The sequence below is a fragment of the Patiria miniata genome, unplaced genomic scaffold (assembly GCF_015706575.1).
Source record: "Patiria miniata isolate m_02_andy unplaced genomic scaffold, ASM1570657v1 HiC_scaffold_19, whole genome shotgun sequence".
Taxonomy (NCBI): Eukaryota; Metazoa; Echinodermata; class Asteroidea; order Valvatida; family Asterinidae; genus Patiria; species Patiria miniata.
The window spans coordinates 5,256,400-5,272,014 of record NW_024037057.1 but is presented as its reverse complement, the minus strand read 5'-3'; the positions used below and the strand labels follow the sequence as shown (position 1 = coordinate 5,272,014).

The window sequence follows — 15,615 nt, the reverse complement described above, 5'->3', positions numbered from 1 at the left end:
ACAGATGTTAATTATTTTGAAGTTTTAACCCTCCGAGCAGCTTTATCAAAAATAATCACGGCACCGTGGAACCACATGGAGAATTTTATCACCACATGTGTTTATAGGTCAATAACCCTGGCATGCCTGTACACGCACAAGATATAGGTCATTCACATGTCCAGGAATCGTTTACAACCTGTCTGGGCTCCTGGCGGCACGAGGGGTTGGCGCAAAGGGATTGGGCGGCACTTAAGGGTTGGCCACTAAGATCTCCCATTACTGCACAAAGGCATTCGGCGCCAACTTGGCTTCTGTCTTTCAACACTCCTTACTCCGGATTGGGTAGGTACTGGCCAATGGGAGTCTACAGGCTTGTGGTGTATAGTAGGGGTGAGGATTACGTGGAAGCTTGGCCTTATTGGCCAATTGAAAAAAAATAATGCCCATATTTGGAAAATGTGGAAAATTAAATCACCACTTTGCTGCTCGGAGGGTTAAAAGTAGAAGTTGGTGGTGAGGTGCTAGAAAATGTTGATTCTTTTAATTATTCGGGTATTTGGCTCTTTACAAACTTAGATTGAACTGATAAGCTAGGTTACAGCTGAATTTTGTTCGGACTAACGTCACTTTTTGGACCAACATATTAAGTCTCCAGTTATAAACTACCTATCCAACCCCATTATGATTACTTGTGATGTGGTTTGGGGTAATCTGGTTTTCGGACAGCAAAATCAACTCCAGAAAGTACAAAACAGAGCAGCCATGGGGCAATAGTTTGTGCTCCTCTAAGAACACATGTGGATTTTGGATTCGACTAAGAAAAATCAGAGATCATTATGCAGTCATCTTGGTTTGCAAAAGTATTAATAATCTCTCTCCAGTTTGTCTTGCTCCATTTTGAACACATAAATCATCCGCGTAATACTAGGGCCAAGCATAAAATGCAGCTGCACTACTCACTATAGCTGCACTATTTTTTCCACAGATAACAAAATACATAGTGTACGTTGGTAAAGTATACTTCAAGCCAATATGAATAAAATGCATCGAAGGCATATAAAATCATTTGCTCTTAATTGTCGTTTTCTGCAACAAGAGTGAGGTTCAACACAACTAACCTGTTGTTTTAAGTCAGAGGCTAGCGAGGAAATAGAGAAAACACGTGAACGGAACCACATTTTTGCCATGCATATATCAGACGTTTGCAGTGTGTGGCGCTGCACACGTGAACGTCCGATCGTCAAGACTTTGCTTGGAACTTGTGAGTTATGCAATATTTTCCCAGTATGATTTCAAATTCGAGAAATCGACGGGTATCGGGAAATCGAACGCTATGAAGTCATCCCGGTACACGCTGCAAATCTTCTCAACAATTTCAGGCGGCACGTGTGTGAAGTACTTTAGCAAGCGCGTCGTGTTTGAGCTGCCAGTAAAGGGCTTGGGAAAATCGAACTCCACATGACCTTTGACCCCGAGTCTGTCGACGAGGTAGTCCGTGTCATAAGGCAAGGTCTCCAGTTTGCCGATGAAGTCGTAACGCACCAGGCAGGGCCTGATGGACGCCCTGAACACCGGGGCCCAGTGCGGGTCACCGTTCCGGCCCTTCACGGAGGCAATGTAGGCCAGAAACTCGGCAAAAGTAAGGTCCGGCTGCGTCAGGTCCGCCGGCCTCAGGCGCCGGACCCTCCGGACGATACTGTTTGCCATGTTGACGTAAACGCGGGTGGGCAGTTTGACGAACTTGTCCCTGAACGCAGACAGCAGACGCACTAACGGGTTGCGCACGAAAAGAACCTTCGTGTAGCGCTTGAGGGCGTGCTTGATAGCCCCCTCCGAGCGGTTGTGCAGTAACTGGAGCGCCCGCCATTTTGATTGATACTCCTCGCCACTTATGGCGTGCAGGTCTCTCATGAACTTCTTCAAGTTGGTTGAGCCGGCCTTCCGAATGATGGTCACCGTCAGGCGCGGTTCTATGGGGGGGGGGGGGGGGGGCCTGGGGGGGGGGGGCTTAACCCCCAAAAAATTTTGTCTAGCACCCCCCCCCAATAAATTCCGTAAAAAGATTTTGCTTTAGCAAAAAGAAGGATTGTGATGTACATGCGAAAGGACTCCCCCTAAAGAAATAGTCCTGACAAGGGTGCATTTGTAGTTAATATACTGTTAATGATTTTAGGATTTTATTGGCGCTCCCCATTGAAAATATGCATTTGTAGTTAATATAGTGCCCCCCCCCCCCCCCCCCCCCCCCCCCCCACCTATTGATTTTCGGAGGCCTAAGTGTCTGGAGAAAATTACCGGTCTACATTTCAGCACGCCTCGCTGAAAAAATTCTGGATCCACCCTGCTAGCCTCCCCCCCAAAAAAAAATATTGGTTCTAGAACCGCGCCTGGTCACCGTCAAGTTGTAGTCGCCGTTCACGTACAAGAGACGTAAGGTCTGTACCCGAAGGGGACGCGGAGGTCAAAGGGCGGAGTGTGGTAGATTTCCCGGCACACTCTGCGGAGGTGTTTCTGGCGTTGTTGTTGGACAGCCTCTGTCTCGATCTTCGAAAAAATGTACGGTTTCTCCTTTGCTCCGGCTGTGGCATTGAGGCATTTGCAGGGTATGACATCGCCGTGTCGACCGCGGATCTTGGCGCAGGAACCGAGCCCCTTGCGTGGCTGAGATGGAGCTTCGCGTCCCATAAGCATCGGTCTTCTTTGTATCTGAGGGTCGCTCTGAAATTCAAACAAATTTGATTATTGTTATAGTAACGAGTACGTCTACGTAGCCCTGACCCCTAGGCCATTTTTTTAAGTCCATCCTCAACCCTCCAAAATGTTGTACTTATGTTAAAATGAAGGATGCCCAGCGCCTCAATCCTTCAAAATCGTCAGACAGTCCTGCCTCTTAAAATGCATTCATCCTCAATCCTCAAAAATCCTCCTCTTCTTCAACGCCATTCAACCTCAATCGTCCAAAATCTTCATGTTTCTCAAACACCAAAATCCTTGATAAATCCTCCAAAAACGCCATGAGGATTTTTGGATTGAGGAGGGTCAGGGAATCAGTGTTTGCATGCTGCTTAAAATATTACACAATCGTAAGTTAACCTTCAAGATTAATACACCAGCTGGATCAACACCAGCTATTTATAAACGACGTCAGGATACCGTGGACGTTGAAAGGCAGTGCCAGACTACGGTACAAACCGAGGTTTAAACCATCTTGATTGGACCATTATGCCCCCGTGATGTAATTGCTCGAATGCGCATGCTCTATGCCCTCTTTTTCCCAAACGATAAACTGTGGTGCACCTTTTTTTCAGACAAGTTATACATATACAACAGAGGCTATTTTTCTGAACAAAAACACCCTCAAGTATTTATTAAGGTTTATTATAAAACCCTCCTATGCAAACATACATTCTGTGCAAAGTTGTCCTTTCATTCAAAATTAGTCAAGTGACTGTTTTAACCATTTTAGCTCCTAGCTTACATGTACATAAAGATTGACAAGCTGTGACTGTTTATAACCTAATACGGCTATGCTTTGACTGTAGGCGATTGATAAGCCAGCTTTGCCTACCACATGCCTGCTTATCAATTTGACTAGTCACGGTGCTTGCTTGATATGATCTGACTGTTGGTGACTAGCCTGTGAAAGGCATATGGTAGGGAAGAGGATTTTTTTTGACTGTCTGTGACCGTTCAGACAGCTGGAGTGTTAAGGTTACATAACAGGCCTTTACCTTATTCTCTGCATTTGCAGCTGGGACATTTGGAATGTCGGTGTCCTGTGTGTTGTTCAGATCTGTGTTCAGTTCGTGTCTTGTGTCATCGCCTGACAATGTGGATTTCTAGATGACTTGCAGCACCGGCATATTCCTCAGACCTTTTTGAGGAACAAAAAAAGAGAAAACCTCAACTTTGTTTTGAGCAGTTTTGTCAATGAGGTAACACCGGTGCCATTATTTTGCTGCCGGAGTTGGGGAGACAAGCACACTTACCCGAATGGAAGGCACCGAAGATTTTTTTTTTCATGTCTGTCGGCACTCGCAAAATCAAAAAGTGCATGTGTGCGGGGGGGGGGGAGGAGGGCTGGAGACCAACTGAATATTGGAGGCGCTGTTGGAAGATGACGATCTTATCGTGTGGCCATTATTGGACAATAGGAGGCGTTCTTCTTCCGGTACATAAATGGCGATTTTACCAACAAGATAGGTGTAATATACACCGTGACAACTTATATAGTGGGCGCATTTTGGGAATGTTTCACTGAAGTTAAACAAATATATTTGTTGGCAGCCAAAGCCAACATTGATGATGAGTACCTCAAGGGCTTGTCCCAGAAAATTGAATCATCATGGAAGGAATTGGCTAAACACCTAGGATATGAAGAAGCGGGATTATTAGCAGACATCCAAACCACCAACGAAAGCAGCACTGGAAAACGATTAAATGAGTGTCAAGCATAGGCAAAGGGGCAATTTGATAACACCTTAAAAGCTGCCACCGCTGCAATGCTATCACATATTTTCCAACTCTTGAGGTACCTTGCCAAAAATCGCTATGACGATTATTCCCCTCATTTGATATAGTGAAAATGTACACTTTCTTTGAAGATCTCTTTATGCAAGTCTGAAGAATTGGACCGATTTTGTCATTCGCCGGCATAACTATGTCTTGTTTGCATTTTTTCAAGTGAGTTGTGAGACACAAGGGGTAGAGTCCCGTAGGCCCATTAAAATGTAATATCTATAGAAATTTAATATAAGATGCACGAATACACCTGAACATATTCTTTTTTTAATTCATAGATACATGCAGAAAGGGGTCCCCGGAAGAGCTCGTCGAGTAGGGATCCCCTAGCTTTAACGCACGTACAAACTGTTAAGTAATTTGTAAAATGCACATAGGACTAGCATAAATAAGTTTATCCAACTTAATATTCTAGTCCGACAATTTGGGATTCTTAATCCTGTGTACGGGAATCCCACAATTTAAGAAACTTAAAACATGCAACACAAGAAAGTAGCACAACAACCAGTCCAACAACCCTTCGGTACTACATCAATGAGTCAAACGAAACAGGTACCCAGTCTGTATTTCCACACATCTCTCCATAGTCTGCCACCAAACTATTGAAGAGGTCAGTCTTGTACCTTAATTTCGGGCTTCAAATCAAGTTGCCTTCACTCTCAGCTCAGGTGCAAACCATTGTAAAATTGAACTGATACTTCAAACCGAAGTACTGAGCATGTCTTTGCCTCATGTGAAAATGTTGGAGAATTTGTATCTGCTGAAGAGCGAGTCATGTAAGTTGGTCCGAATTTGTTTTGCATTTTCCCTGCACTCAACTTTCGGTCCCAGATTCTGGATACCACATCAATCAAATTGAAAAAAAAAACGGAAAAAAATGTTGCAACCTGACGCCACTTCCACGATTGTGTACAAAGTCTATGGAGAGTCAAGAAAATACAATTTTCAAAGTATTTCCTAACAAAATTAGAAATATTTCTCAGTTCCAGATTCATGTCTTATCATCATTTTTGCATTGAATGACTTTCATTGAAATGATTTATGTAGAAAAAACGGCGTCAGGTTGCAACATTTTCTTTTAAACCAAAACAAATACATAGTATAGTATAGACCTAACCCATTAAGAAGTTCAATCTAATTAAGTGCAAGCTATTTGACAATAAATTTAATTCAACTTTATAATATTTAAATACATGTAACAACAAACTACGAGAATGATTTTTAAGGGAAATACATAATGAATTCCGTTACCTTATAACGTAACAGCTGCTTGTGAGTCGAGTACGGACCAATATTATGTACCCCTAGCTGAGGAGTTGACCACAACGCGTCCAGACGCCGATTGTTGAGCAATATACATGTACTGTATATACCGTACCTTCTTGTGTATCGAATGAACTACATTTGTTCAGTTGTGTGATAACCACACTGCAGCTATCGAGGGCCTACGGTTCAGAACCTCCCGAGTCATGTCATCCCGAGTTCTGTTCGCGCATTATGGCACATATATGGTTTTACAGGGAAGGACCTTGCTCTTTCATTAACAAAAGCCCGTGTTGAGTGACGACAGCGGCTGACGGAACGCCCATTGTACATCTGTGAACTGCTGTTGTAATCCGTCCATTTTAGTCATGCATGACTAGTCCCCAACCCCATCTTCATTGAACAAGCTTCGCAAATGAAGGGATTGCTTTGCGGGGCTGGGGATGGTTTGAGTCATTGTGGTCATGCATTAATCCGCAAAAGGATATGTGACTTGTTGTCTCGTTGGGACGTTAGAGCTTGACCATATGGCCCACCGGCAACGCTAGGCCGCCTTCTTGACATCTTCAACCAAGGAGATACATGTAAATCAGTTTTATGTACATGCACCGTATCTCCTCATTCTTTTACAGGTTGCTCATTGCCAATGGACTGATACCACCAGAGTAAAGACTAGACCGTTAGCCTCTACCCGGCGTTTGGAAGGTAAATATCCGGCACTTAAGCATGTTTGCTCAACCATTATGTGCTGTAAATCCTACGGTAACAAACAATTCTCGCTTGGAACATAGAGCAAGGAGCAGAACTTATGATGTGAAGATGAAACCGAAATGTTTCCATTTCCGTTTAAATAAATACCGAAATCTGGTTTCAAGATAATATAAAGAAGGTTAGAGCGAAATAGGGAAAGAAAATATTTTGTGAGCCAAAGTTAACGATACATACAATGTAGGCCTATGTGCACAAAGAGAGCACATGTACTTTCCATTGTTTGTTTGGGAGTTGGGGGTTTTTTTTGGGGGGGGGTGGGGGGGGGCTATACTGAGGGTGTCGTACATAGTCTTATACACAGAAGTTTAACCTTCCCCATGTTTTTGGACAAGTGCATGACATGCGTGCCTTCATTGATTTTTCAAGTCGCATGCTGACCACGAATAGGCCTACAATAGTCATATTATTGATTTCGTTGGCGGTTAACCGATGTACAGTTTCTGTGTAGTCTTTATTCAGCAATAATGTATGTCCGTATAGTGTAACGGGACTAAAGATTTGGTGGACTGGAAAAGAGAGAAAGATTCCCATATCATGCCTTCACTAATTTTTCCCTTCAGTTACCTATGAGCCATCAGGAAGTGATGTCATAAAAGGTCAAATTTAGCAGAGAAAATATTGAAGTATTTACTGAGAAAACTGACATTTTCAAACCAGTCTCGTACGGTTTGTGCACAGGGTGAGAAGTGATGGCATATGGGAATCTTTCCGAAATGAGTTAAGTCGTACCCGAATCAACTCTTGCCCCAAAATTTACACCCCAGTCAAGCCGTACCCGAGTCAAGTCGTACCCGAGTCAAAAATCTGAGAAACGGAAGATGAGGGATTTTGTCGGGCCTGCGCACGTCTGCGCAACATGAATGTGCAGCCATAATAGTTCACCTAAAAACTAGTTAGTGGGAAAAATATCGGTCCTCATCCCTAACCCCCTAGGCCCTTTTTGCTTAGAACCATCCTCAATCCTCCAAAATCCTCCAAAATTTTGCAACTCCGCCTAATTTTTTCAAAATTGTCAGACAGTCCTGCCTCAAAATGCATTCATCGTCAATCCTCCAAATCCTCCTCATCCCAAAAGTTTGCACTCGTGTTTAAATGAAGGATAACCAACACCAAATCCTTCAAAATCATCAGACAGTCCTGCCTCAAAATGCATTCATCCTCAATCCTCCAAAATCCTCTTGTGCTTCATTCACCATTCATCCTCAATCCTCCAGAATCCTCATTTGATTCAATCACCATTCATCCTCAATCCTCCCGAATCCTCATATGCTTCAATCACCATTCATCCTCAATCCTCCAGAATCCTCATTTGATTCAATCACCATTCATCTTCAATCCTCTAGAATCCTCCAAAACCGCCAGGAGGAATTCGGAGGAGTGAGGTGGGTTAGGGTTGGACTAATGTTTGCAAAAATTAGTCCGATATTACGGGGCCGTGTCGCAAGAATTATGAGGCCTCAGATTTATGAGGCATTGATCTTAAGGATTCGGCCCCATAGCTCCGACGCCTTATATGTCCGACGCCTCGTAATTCCGACAACGGACAAGCGGTGTTTCGGACTTATGAGGCGACGGACTTATGAGGCGTCGGTCTTATGGGCTTTTTTTTTTGGTTGTGGGATGAGATTTTGTCGGACTTATAAGGTGTCGGACCTGAAACCCGATATTACACAATCCAGGTCCTCTAACCAGCTCCAATAATTTAATACAAATAATCCATTAACATGCATTCATAAAATAGCTTTTGATTTTCCCATTTTCTGTTTGATAAAGACACCCAACTTTATCTGTCGAACCGACATCGGTCCAGAATGCGGCTGGGAATCAAACGAGACCTGAAGCGTCTCGTGTTTCTTCTGATACTCGGGGCTGCAGCCTCAGTTTCCTTCATCGCCCTGTCGCCCGCGGTGAAGAGACGGCATGATGAACCCGGTAAGCGGTGTTTTTATCTGCAGGTAGCAGACCAGTAAATAAACTTCCATAGACCCCAATGGTAAATGCTCCCACTTCAAAAATTCGGGAAAAATACTCACAACTCTCCAAGGTGTTCGAGACACACATCAAATTAAAGCTTATTTCATCATCTTTCATTTTCTTTTCAATTTTTGGGGGGTCAACTGATGACTTTTAGGAGAAATTTCCATCTGAAGATGATCACCCCTGAAAATAGTCCTGAAGCCCATCGCCATTTTGAAAAACGATGCCTACACTCCATTGCAAAGTAGAGCGCTTTTAGGGTCCAAATTACATCAAAATTACACAGAACTGCAAGCTCCAAGTCCTGTGCACGGTTTCCACCCATATTTTTTACAAACCCTCAAGTTCATGGCCCACAGCATGCTCAAATGCCGAAGATTTTGAGGGCATGCAAATCGTGATTTGGCCGGCGCAGGCAATTTCGGACCGATTTACTGGTCTGCACCCTGCAGCACACATCGTCGATTGGTACTGATTATTCAGCTAGTTCGATGTTTATTCACAAGAAAATAACAAGACGTCTCACTATTGCTATCGCTCAGTCCATGCATGTACATTAAAAGCATTTCAAGGAACGGCTTTCGTCAAACTGCAGTGGTCTATTGTATTGTGGAGTGAACCATAAATCATAGATTTGTGGTTCGCGCCTATGCCTGTTTTCATCAATTTTTTTGTGGGATAAGTTTAATTGAAGGAAAAACACTACGAGAACTTAAGTGTCTTCGATCCACACAGAGTGATAAATATTCATGTTAGGGTGCGTGATGAGATTTGTTAAAATAATATGTATGCTACAGAAAAAAAACAATACACAGCCGGTGGCAAATTGCAGGCTGAAGACCCAGTACAGTCAGTTATTATTATAGTTGTTTAATTACTTTTTTGGGGGGGGGGGGGGGGGCAGGGGCACCGTTACATTTAATAATAATGCCGGAGTCTTGTGGACTCGATCCGTGCGCCAACAAAAGAGGGCGCGTGTACAACACGTTACTATGTCCACAGACGTCTAATAAAACATAGGCACGACATTTTGCCATCCCGTCTGTGAACGAAATGCTGCCCGGAAAATGCCTGCAATGTAGTTTGGCCCAAAATATGAGCTCCTTTTCTAAGCTACGTTTTGTCTCCCTAGATCTGGATGATAATGATGTGATCAGAAAGGAGAGACACCAATCGCTGAACGACCCTCAATCTGACCACGCCCTCGTCTTAACTGGCATCGCAAGCCAGCAGAAGTTTTCCGCGAAAAATGAGGTACGTTTGAAAGTATTATGACGTGCGCGCGGCCATGCACATGTCGAGAGCTCCTCTGGTTTTGGGAATTATTCCCAAAATGCACACAACAAGAAATCACTCATGTACATTTCAAGTTACGAAACTCTAAAAACAAACACAGTTTTAATGTTCTTTCCACGGATTACAAAAAAAAAGAATGTGCGTTCTTACAGCAAAAAGAAAACAATTCACACACATCCCTATAATGATTTGTTTTCGTTCTGCTGAAAGAACGCTAACCTTGTGATCCATGGACAGAACTTTAAAACAGCGGTTGTGTTAATATCGTAACTTGACAAGTACCCTAATGATTTGAATGGTACTTGTGCTAAAGAAAGCTTACGAATTTGGCTTTCATATCCTTGATTTTGAAAATGCTACATACAGAACTTAAAAAAAAAAAAAAAATGGTCCCGACATTTGGGCTTCTGGCAAGCTAGTCTTTCTTTGGTGGTGAACTGTGTATTACACAATGACAACGGGTTTTTTTATTCCGCAAACCTTCTATAAATAGAGTTTTAAAGGCAAACTGCATCTAATGTTAGATTTATTCCATGATTAGTGTTTAGTAAAATATGTTTGCAATTATTTCAGAGCGAGGTTGAATTGAATGTAAGCTCAAGCGTAGACCGTGACCATGCTGTACAGAAACCTCGTACGCCTGTTGGGCCCAAGTCTCGCGCAATCCCGCATCGTCCACCGCAACCGCGAGAACAGAAGCAATGGGACTATCTGCAGGCGAGACCCGACGTCGCCAAACCACGCGTTTACTCGAGGAACGAGACCGCGGCTGTCCAAACACAGCGCCAGGCGCACATGGCACAAGTCTGCCGCGACGTCTTCAAAATCCCACCGCTGGACCTGGGCAGTCCATGGGAGCCGAAAACGTACAAACGGATCCTCGGCAACACCTACGTGAATGACGACTTCAATTTGACGGTGACGATTATCCGTAAGGTCGGTTCGTCCAACTGGAGGCGATTCATGACCAGTTTGTTCGACATCAGCAGCAAGGGGTTCAAGGGGAGATGGACAGCGCTGAAGCCGCTCGGGCAGCGCACCGCCGACGGCATCAGGCGGGAACTACAGCGCAACACGAAGGTCCTGTTCGTCCGCAACCCCTTGGTGCGTCTCCTGTCGGGCTTCCGGGATAAGTTCGTCAAACTGCCCACCGCCTTCAACATCCAGACCGCAAACACCATCATACGCAAAATCCGGGGCCGGAAGGCCAAGAACCCGGCCATTCCGGACCCGACTTTCACGGAGTTCCTGAGGTACCTCCTCGGAAAGAACGGCCTGATTGGGGACGAGCATTTCGCCCCGATCTTCAAGTTGTCCAAACCCTGCATGGTGCGCTACGACTTCATCGGTAAACTGGAGACTCTGCCCAGTGACACGGACTACCTCATCGATAAGCTCGGCGTCAAAGGTCGTGTGGAGTATGGCTATCCAAAGCCGTATAGTGGGAGCTCTAACACGACTCGTCTGGTGGAGTACTTCTCGCGGGTATCGCCTGAGCTTATTCAGAAAGTCTGTGAAGTCTACAAGGACGACTTTGTTGCCTTTAGTTACCCCATGCCCAGTGATTTCTCTGACTTAAAGACCTACATGGAGAAAATAACCTAATTGTTTTTTCCAATTATAACTTATTACGTTTGTTGTCGACGACAAATATAATGTTGAAGAACAATTTACTGCTGTGTCTTAGTTTCAGAGCGATCTCTTTGACTCGACTTCTTGTATATTGGTCTTTAAGCTTATAGTTTCAACATTGCCATTCGACAGCTGTGATGGAAACGTGATCTATCATGAGCATACTTATGATTGAATGAAACAAATACCAAAGTATTGAATAAAACAAATATCTTAAAGTATTTGTTTTATTCAAAGTCATTGATATTGATCTGTATTTGAGTATTTATCCATGTTTTTATTTAAAAGCAAAATTAATGCCTATCTTTTAGCCGGTTGAGTAGACTATAGTTATAGGCCTTTATCGTGCTGCCACCTTTTCGGTCATGTTCCCTGTATCCAATAACAGTACTGAATGAGTAATATTTTTTTGCGCAACTAGAAAGGAACCAGACCATTTTTTTCCTTCCAGCCTCGCTTTGGTTACGTTGATTTGAAAAATCAAGGTGGCTTCAACATGACAATGGTCTATTGAAAAGTGTGCGTACCAAAATGATATGTAGCTATAGTTTCCGATTTCAGAATGGTTAGAAATAAACTGATTTTTAACCATTTGTAGTTTTAGTATTGCTAACTATTGTTTCAACTATTTATTGTTTATTCTTAATTGGGCACTTTCTTCCTGCATTGTTAAGCACTAAAATAAAAAGAAACATAGAGAAATCGGGCTCTCTGGTTAATAGTTGTTTACTTGTTGCTGTTGTTTTTTACTCGTGTTTTTTCTAGTACCTGTGAGCGCTAAGTCCCCATTAAAAGATGTTAACTTAATTATGTGTACACGTAGTATACTGGAGGAACATTATCCAGCACTGCCCAAAGCTACGGGCATTAAAATGGCGCATAGGGGGACACCACAAGCAAAAAAAATTGTTAGTTAATTTTGACGCTTCATGGCTTTTGCCGACGGGGGGGGGGGGGGGGGGGGACGTAGTAGGCAACCCCCTCCCACCACCCTCTCAGCGACAGGCCTGAGCATGTCACGTGATTCTAATTTATTGTAAAATAAGGCTTCAGTGATAAGCCCTTGGAGGTGCAACTGCAAAGTGCTTTCCTTGAAAAGTCGGCACATGCAACAGGTCACGTGAACTAGTTCTGAATAGGGGACTATAGACCTTTTTCAGGCTACACCATCTTGAAAATCAAAGCGAGGCAAATAACGCCAACAAACATGGCGGCCAAAATTGTTTGCCACGGTGAACGAGTGAATTAGCCCGGTTAATACTCTGCGCAAAAGCGAACGCGAATTTGTGACGTCGTGGCAAGTATTGGCGCTGCGAATTTGTAAAAGTTGAACATTTGAACTCGGGCGAATTTCGCAGCGAATGTTTCATGACGTCAAATTCGCTTCACATTTTGCATGAAGTGTGCATGAACCGGTGTAGCGTGAATTTAGGTTTCTATGAAATTCAGACTCATTGGTAATACCACGCATGCGTAAATATGATAATTAGGAGAGTGACCGGTCACATGAGAAGAATTAACCAATACAAATGTAATAGGGAAAAGGGGTCCGATTTTCATAGGAGTCGGATTTTCATGTGACACCGGGCTGCGAAATTTCTTTTCCCAAAGAGATTGGACAATATCAAAAGAGGGCGCTCTCTGCGTTATGCATATTCATGATGTCCAGGGAAATTAGAGAAAAATTTATATAACAATGAATAATAGTGTTTAAATCGCCGACGATTGGCAGCTCATTCGCAGACTGGTTGGAAGAAGTCCTGACTTCTAATCAGGTGATCCAGGCTTTACTCTTGCAAAGTTACAGCAGATAATTATGGAGAGTCTAGCTCAAATTCCACCAAAACATAAAACCGTATGCTTATAGGTCATGTCATTGCATTTTGAAGGATATTATAATGTAAAACTTAGAACCAGTGCATGGCGTCACATTTAAGATACATATTTTGAAGGCCTTTATGTACAGAACTACAGGTCCGACTGGATTTATCCACTTTTAGACGCCCATAAATGCAATGCGCCACCAAGCGACAATATCACGGTAACTTTGTGGATTTTTTTTTTTACCAGGGAGAACAGAGCGCCCTCGCAGGACAGGTCTAATTTTGTTCTGCGAGATACGCGCCGCCGGTGTGGCAGGTAATTCTGTCCCCCCTGGTAAATGTGTCCCCCCGGACAAATTTACCGGCTCGTGACCTGGTAAATCTGTATGTGTATAATGTGTATCCCTCTACACGAAGGAAATTCATCCAATGAGAAATTTCGTTACGCGCTACGATGGAACGCAGACCAATCCAAGTAGTCGTTATATCAATGAGGCGTCCACCGTAGAATTAATAGGGCTACTGTAGTGCACGACCTTGCTGTAATTTCACCGTACTCCGAGTCCGAGTCGATCGAAACATAATTGTTCACATTTCACAAAGAGACCAAAAAGTTGATTTTATTCATCTTCATGAAGGGCAGACTAAAAAGTAAAAAATGTATAGCTTGTATGAATTCATTAAAACAATAATTATAGGGAATTACTGGCCTTCTGCGCTGCAAAACTAGGGGGACAAAAAAACCTGGAGGGGACAGAATTACCTGAAGGGGGACAGAATTAACGGGCCGGGGAGGACACTTTTACCTAGGTAATTCTGTCCCCCCGGACACTTTTAACGGGGGACAGAATTACCGTCCACACCGGCCGTTCGCACTTTTATTGCCACTGAATGACTCAAATAACGAAACCTGCCCACAGTGAGGGGGCCTGATGCTGGAGGTCTACACATTGTTAATAGACATTATGCGTGGCCGCCATCCATACGTTTTGCATAGACGCCACGCCTATAGATTCCTCTAATTGGTTAATCATTGATTATATAGCAATGGTCACTTAAGATAAATAACAGTTTGACACTGGTCGACTGTGAACTATGGATGGACCTGCATGGCGCTGGGAGTTGTATCCTGAAATGGCTGTATGAAATGATTATTAATTATGAGTTGGACATTGGACCTCAGTACAAACTTTGTAACTCTTTTTCAAAACAGGCACCGGATGCCACGACGCGAATAACACTGAAGCCCAAGTAAAGAGTTGTGGCGTACGTATGCGAAACCACGTTTAAGTTGTGGTATAGTGAACCGTTCTGTTCTCCTAGTACTGGGCCTATAGTAATTTTGGCGATCAAATCGGCTGACAGTATTGTTTAGTGTCATCTTTTTGATGTTTGCATCTTATCTATCTTCATCCGGACTGCAAATAACACCGGCTGTTAAGGGCCTGTAAGCTATATTTATTGTGAGTATCCATAATACAATTCAAATGTTTTTTCCTGATTACTTTTCCCATGCTGAAGTAGCCTAATGTTTCTTCTTCTTTTCTTGGAGGCGCCGCCACCTGTAACCGCTGCGCCTTAGATGTAAGCAAAGAATTGTAATCCTTACTTTTAGGACCCGTTCCTATATAGGAAGGGAAAGACTCACCAAAACAGTTGACTAAATGACACTCAAAATTGACATTCTGATACTTCTTGGCACATCTGAACAATTGGCAATGACACCTCAGTCTTGAATATCAGCAGGTTTAATTTAATTTGTGGAAAGAGGGCAGGGCTTTGATTTATGAGGGAAATTTGGGGGTAAAGGGCGACGATGACAACCAGAAAACAGACTCAAAAACCAAGATGGCAAACGTGAAAGTTCGATGCAATGAAAGCTCGATGCTGATTGGCTGATAAAAAATAAACATCTTATTTATTTTTTTAGCAGCCAATCAGCATTGGGCTTTCATTATGTAAGGCTTTCACTTGTGTTGTGAGAACTACAACATGACGTCTGACTGCGAAAAAAAGGTAGGAAAGTCACATTTTCTTTGAAAGTGCTTTCAAAATTACAACTAACATGAGTTTATATGAAGAAAAAAGACTGCTTTAGCCTGCAAAAGTCACTTTGGTACTGGAAAGTCATCTGCAAAAGTCGGTTTTGAACAGAACTCGTAAAAAATAGAGGTGTCCTAAAAGTAAGGATTACCCAAAGACCTGTAAGCAAATGAATGTGTGATTTAGTTTATTTAGTTTTTCATGGGTTAGGTAGGGCATAGAGGCGTAGTCAGTGTCCAGGAAGGCTTGAGGCTAAAAAGTCATAACAGCTAGGGTCGCGAAATTGTTTTTAAAGGCTATCGCGGAA

General features: G+C 43.1%; 1 protein-coding gene and 1 pseudogene across 2 annotated transcripts; one reads left to right on the top strand and one right to left on the bottom strand.

Moving 5' to 3' along the window:
* Positions 1–377: 377 nt before the first annotated feature.
* LOC119725364 lies at positions 378–6,016 on the bottom strand (annotated as a pseudogene).
* Positions 6,017–6,202: 186 nt separating this feature from the next.
* On the top strand, positions 6,203–12,249 carry LOC119725363 (carbohydrate sulfotransferase 14-like). Of its 2 annotated transcripts, none has more exons than XM_038196769.1 (4): positions 6,203–6,471; positions 8,348–8,469; positions 9,647–9,768; positions 10,384–12,249. In XM_038196769.1, exons 2-4 carry the CDS (start codon positions 8,349–8,351, stop codon positions 11,413–11,415), a joined length of 1,275 nt encoding a protein of 424 aa, XP_038052697.1. In that variant the 5' UTR covers positions 6,203–6,471; position 8,348; the 3' UTR covers positions 11,416–12,249. The 2 variants fall into 2 exon arrangements, with proteins under 2 accessions (XP_038052697.1, XP_038052696.1); XM_038196768.1 differs by having other exon boundaries at positions 8,311–8,469.
* Positions 12,250–15,615: the final 3,366 nt, after the last annotated feature.

Coding starts and splice junctions, on each gene's coding strand:
- LOC119725363 (XM_038196769.1), top strand. CDS start 8,349: ATGCGGCTGGGAATCAAACGAGACCTGAAGCGTCTCGTGTTTCTTCTG. Junction 8,470..9,646: donor GAGACGGCATGATGAACCCG/GTAAGCGGTGTT, acceptor TTGTCTCCCTAG/ATCTGGATGATAATGATGTG. Junction 9,769..10,383: donor AGTTTTCCGCGAAAAATGAG/GTACGTTTGAAA, acceptor CAATTATTTCAG/AGCGAGGTTGAATTGAATGT.